At 30.4% G+C, this 5928-nt stretch overlaps 1 protein-coding gene across 1 annotated transcript; it reads left to right on the top strand.

The window, feature by feature from the left end:
* The first annotated feature begins 3162 nt into the window (after positions 1-3162).
* LOC112710702 (uncharacterized) lies at positions 3163-4717 on the top strand. Its single transcript, XM_025763066.3, has one exon. It carries the CDS (start codon positions 3939-3941, stop codon positions 4455-4457), a length of 519 nt encoding a protein of 172 aa, XP_025618851.1. The 5' UTR covers positions 3163-3938; the 3' UTR covers positions 4458-4717.
* Positions 4718-5928: the final 1211 nt, after the last annotated feature.

The following is a 5928-nucleotide window of genomic DNA, read 5'->3' as shown; positions in this document are numbered from 1 at the left end:
TTCACTTCACATAATTCCATGAGAAGCTCAAGGTGCTCCCAGCCAATGCGAGTAAAGAGCAGTGCGTATACACGCTCAGGTCTACATTATGATATTGCTCTCTACTCAGTTGTTGCGTGACAAGAATGAGAATTGGGTTCACCTTCGATGGTTGTCATTTGTGGTAAAGCTAGAGAAACTAAGTCAGTATAGTTGGGGTTCGATCACTTTCGAATAGTTGTACAAATACATGTTTTGGGTGGCCAACAGAAATGTAACCAACCTGGCCGGACCGCTGCAACTACTACAATCATAGATATTTTAGCAGTTTCCCACACTGAGGTCGTATGGCTTCAACACATTTTTTTCTCCGTTGACATCCAAGTATGATTGAGTGTTTTATGTTGGCGATATTTAAATAAATGCCTTTGTGTTTCTATACATTGAACTAATAATAAAATTGGAGATGGACGGGATATCTACCTACTTATACGAGAAGGAGCCGAAGGTTATTCGAATGAAAGTTGAGTTGGATAGGTTACAGGCTCAAGATGTAAGTAGTTTCAGGTTTTAAATCATATTACATTTTATATTATGGTTTCTTTTTATGTTGTCATCTAAAAATGGTTTATTCTTTTTCAATTTGTGTAGAAGCCATATTCTTCAGGGGAGCTTATAGGGATAATTCACCCGAGAAAACTTGTTAAGGAGGGTTCGAGGTTAAGAAGGCAATGACAAGCTTGATCTATTTTGTTGTGATTGAGTGGCATAAGGTGAATCAGGTCATACCCTTTCTTTGCTGAAGTGAAATCCGAATCAACCGATTGCAGCATTTTTCAAATTCTTTGCACTTTATGGTGCTTGAGGTGGTGTGATAACAAGATTTTTATATTCAACTCTAGGACGGATGCTATAACTCTTGACACTAAATACATTTTCTTTTTTATTCTGGAATAATTGGCCAATTTGCAATTTCATTGGAACATTTGTATTGTACAATCCCTGACCCCAAAAAGTATATTCAAAGTCCTGTTGTTGCGCTATCGCCTCCAAGTTTAGGATGGAAAAGTGTGGCGGGTACTGCTATGTGCCGAAACTTGATGGACCCTGCTGTGTGGCTGGATTGCTTCTGTATCTTATCACTGTCCCCACCTTATCTTGGCAGGCTCCTCTCAGTTGAATCATCTTCTCGTATTGCATTATCAATTCAATCTAGTCCTCCGTCTTTCGCACCATTAGAAATCATGAAGAGAACCAACCATTGCAACCATAAGCTCGCTAAACAAACGATTATTTCCCATGACACAAGCATCCCCATCGTTGTGGTTTAAATCAACCGTAAAAGATGGAGATTCCACCAACACTGGCACCAGTATGACTACAGGCATTGAACTTGAAGCCCCCAATCCAACATATTATGGATTCAGAGCTGATCCTGCAAAACTGGTGATAACATCTTCAAGCTTTGCATAAAACTCATGGTTTCTCACTTCTAGAAAGTTTCTCCAACAATGAAAAGAATTTACAAATCTTTATTGAATCCTATCAAAAAGTATCATACTTTAAAGCAGCCAATACCACGACAATCATAATCTTGTAGAATAATTTCTTCACATGCTTGGTTCTACACACCTCAAATATCTGTAATATACTGATTTGAATATCTACCAAAGTATTTGTTGAATGGATAAAAATACTCAAACGTTCCTTGTTAGTAAATTTTATGCTCTCTCTTTTGCTTTTCTGAATCTTTTTCCTATGGTATACATGAGCTACGAAATTATCCTCACTCGACATTGTCTTTGATCACTCTACATCACAATCACGTTCAACTAGTATTTATAGACAAAATTTCATTTATAAATCTCTATACCCTCTCAAGGATTACCAAATTCATGTAAACTACTGTTACGTGTTGCGTTTTATGTATTTACGCTTTTTCCTTCATAAATTACTACTACTTATAGTGATTTCTGTTACTTTTTCATTTTTACATAAAGTGGGACATGTCATATAGGTTTATTTGTAAATTCATAAAACTCTATATCCTATAGCAACTTATCTAAATTTGATACAAAACTGAGATATAACTATTTTTCAATTGTTGCATTTAGATAATTTTAAAATCTGCTCTATTTAAATATATATTTTGCCCTAATATTGCATTAGTACCTACAAAATTTAATATAAAAAATTGTACTTCAAAGTTAAAATGTGACATCACATTACTTTCTCACTAAATGTGAACGATTATAAAAATATATAATGTCAAGTTAAATGTGATGTCCAACTTGTTTTATAAACTAAACTAGGACTATGTATTTTTGAGATACAAAATACATGCTTGTTTATTTATTTATTTATTTATTTTTTGAATACTATGGTTTAATTTCTTAATTTACCCATGCAATGCAATAACGGGTAGAATTGTTCATGAATTAGAAAAAATGTCAATATGCATTTCGCTTTATAATTTATTTGAGAACCGGAGGAGTATAATATAATTTTTGCGCTGGCTCTTGCATTTAAATGTAAATTAATCATCTAGGTGGTTCACATGGATCAAAGATGTATAAGACGAATCAATCTCCTTTCATTTCTATTTCAAGAATAACAATGTTTCATAAACACTATAAATTAATCACTATATATTTATATAAATTTATACATATTATTTTATATATTTTAATAAAATATCAATTATATTAAAAAAATCAAAATGTTTACAGTAAAATAATTAATCATTTTACAAAATAATCAAACATTTTATAAGTATAAAAATGAGTCACATTTTATTTTAATAATTTTATTCATATTTTAATTATAAATGTAAATATAATTTTGAGCCCAAGTACCAAAAACTTGTTGTATGATCTTTTTTTTTTTTTTTTTTTTTTTTTTTTTTTTTTTTTTTTTACCAGAGTAAAACCTATAATCTAATTTTTCTTCCGGTTATCCGCCAGCTGTCTAACACACTGAGTCTCTGACTAATTCGAACTTGACTTGTGTAGTTGTGTGGCCCATATATATGGTTGTACTTATATCCTAACGGGGATACCCTAAAATCCTAAATCATAATGTCTAAGTCTAACTACTCGTACCCTAATAAACTCTATGCCACACGTTTCCTTAGCATCTAGCACTATTAATACCTTAGCTAGAGAGGAATTCTGGTTTAAATTTAGAAAGTTGAAGTTTACAATATACAACCTTTTTTGTTAATGAAAATTTAGAATAGTGATAAATTAAATTTTATGTATAAGTTAATGAAATTAGTTTTATGTTTATGAAAGATAATTTAAACTTTGTGTAAAAAAATCTGAATATTAATTTTATTCATTGGTTAATATCTTAACATTTCAAACTTTAGTTTCATGGATAAAATTAATAGTTTATTCATTTTTAGTAAGTATAAAATTAATTTTATTCATTTATCAATAAATTTATGGACGTTTTGAGTTTTTCACGAACAAAAATAATAGTTTATTCATGAACAAAAAGTTTTCTATAGTAATTCTGGCCCAAATTTTTGTTAGGATCTACACATCATTAGCATACAAATATCACTTAAAATCAAAAGGGGCAAAATAATTTAATCAAATTTAGGATAAATCATACTAACTTATTGTCAATTCTTTAATAGATTATATGTAATTTTTAATTTAGTTTCCTCTAAAATTTTTATTGTGAAATAATTTTTAGGTCCTTCTTAAAATTTAACCTAATTCCACCCCTACTTTATCTCTATGCCGTACATAATCGTAGCACCATCAAATTTATTGTAACTTAATATTGCGCGAGCTACCGATTACGCGCATTTATGAATGACAATGGCATCTAAGCTAGTTAATGGGACATAGTAAGGGCAATGCCATTGATTCAAAACTATATATCAACCCCTATATCTCCCTTGAAATAATCAAACACCAAAACGTAGCAAACACCAAAAAAAGATAATAATGTCTCTAGTGACCGAAGAGATCAAGGCCAAATCAGAGGTGTACCGAGGAGATGAATTGTGCCAAGAGAAAACACAGCTTCTCCTGAAGGAAGTAGGGTTACCCAATGGGTTACTTCCATTGAAGGACATGGAGGAGTGTGGGTACGAAAAGGAGAGTGGGTTCGTGTGGCTGAAGCAGAAAAAGAGCTCAACACACAAGTTCGAGAAGATTGGGAAGCTTGTGAGTTATGCCCCTGAGGTCACTGCGTTTGTTGAGGTTGGGAAGATCAAGAAGCTCACTGGTGTTAAGACCAAGGAGCTTCTTCTTTGGCTCACACTCACTGATATCTATGTCGATAACCCGCCCACCGGAAAGATCACTTTTCAGATCTCGTCAGGGCTATCCCGGTCATTTCCGACTTCCGCCTTCGAAGTCGAAGTGAAAGTTAAGGAGGAGAAGGAGGAGAAGGGGAGTGAAGTTAAAGAAGGAGCTGCCGCTGCTGCTGCTGCAACTGCTGTTCAAGTCAAAGAGGTTTGATTTGTTGATTTAGAATGATGGTGCTCATTAAGTGCTAGTTATGATTATTAGATACGGTGTTGGATTCAATAAGTTGTTGGTTAACTTCTTACTATCTTTGTTTTAGTAATTTAAAGTTCTTTCTAGATCTTGATTAGTTAGTTATAAGCTGTGTGAGAATCCCATGTGCCTTGTAATGCAGCTATATTTATATATTTAAGGAATCATATGATTGATGGTTCTCATGCTCTGGAATAAAAGAAATCTAATTTACTATCTAATATTGCTATTGATTGGAAACTAAAAAGTAAAAGTAAAGTTCATTGATAAATTTGATATGTAATTTTCTATTAAAAAAATTCTAAAAAATTTAAATTATCCTCTATTATTAAATAAACAGTTTGAACTTTTTATTTATATTTAAATATTTACTCACTTAAAAATTAGAAAAAAAAACTATAATTTATGACTTTCAGTCATTATCTTAAACATTATTTACAAATTTCACTTTATTTTTTCTTCAGGCAAACAGAGTCATACTTAAATATTCTAGGGATTGATTTTAAATTTAACCTTTAATGATTAAGCAGGTTCTATAAGTATTCTTTTTTATAAACATATTAATTTTTAATATAACAAAAGAGTGAACTTTTATTTTTGAAATATGTAGCAATACATAATTTTAATAAGACTGTTTATTAAAAGTATTTTGATTACTTGGAGCTTATAACCATTTTTAAAAATCTAAAAATTTTAAGTTGTAAAAATAAATATATAACATATAAAAATAATTTTTTTTACATAAAGATATCGAAGTATATATATTAAATAATATAAAAATATTAAATATTTAATAATCTTTTATTATTCATATTAGTATATCATCTATATTTAAAATTTAATATTAAATGTTAAATACATATAATAATTGATACGAAACGTAATCTAGAGTAAGATGAAAAATTAAAGAAAGGGACTCATTTATCTCAATTTGATTTCTTGATGCAACAGTTAAAAAAATCACTATGCCTGTCCTGTTTACATCTAAGTTTCTCAAAGAAATTTTCATTCATCAAAATTAAGGAAAAAAAAAAGTAACTACCAGGTTTCAGAGAATTTTTATACCTCTTAAGTTTAAAATCCTAACTCATAAGTTCACTAAAATAAAAATGGGTCAAATCATAACTGGGCCTAAAACAAACAAAATAAACTAAAATAAAATAAACATAAAATAAATACTAACAAAGTAATGCATAATTAATTCATCTTGACTAACGAGAGTTTTCAACTCATTTTGTAAATAGTATGACGTTTGACTTTTCATAATCGTTAATCATTGTCTTGTCCAATTCTTGATGCATCTCCTGAACAAATGATTTAGTCATGTTTACAAAATTTTCTTTTATTCTCTTAGTTGTTGCTCTTGTAATTGGACCAATTGGCATATGACAGTTCTCAATTTATCCCACAAAACTCGTATCATTCCCTCTCT

The sequence above is a fragment of the Arachis hypogaea genome, chromosome 9, assembly GCF_003086295.3.
Source record: "Arachis hypogaea cultivar Tifrunner chromosome 9, arahy.Tifrunner.gnm2.J5K5, whole genome shotgun sequence".
In the NCBI taxonomy this organism is placed as follows: Eukaryota; Viridiplantae; Streptophyta; class Magnoliopsida; order Fabales; family Fabaceae; genus Arachis; species Arachis hypogaea.
This window is presented reverse-complemented; position numbering and strand designations above follow the sequence as displayed.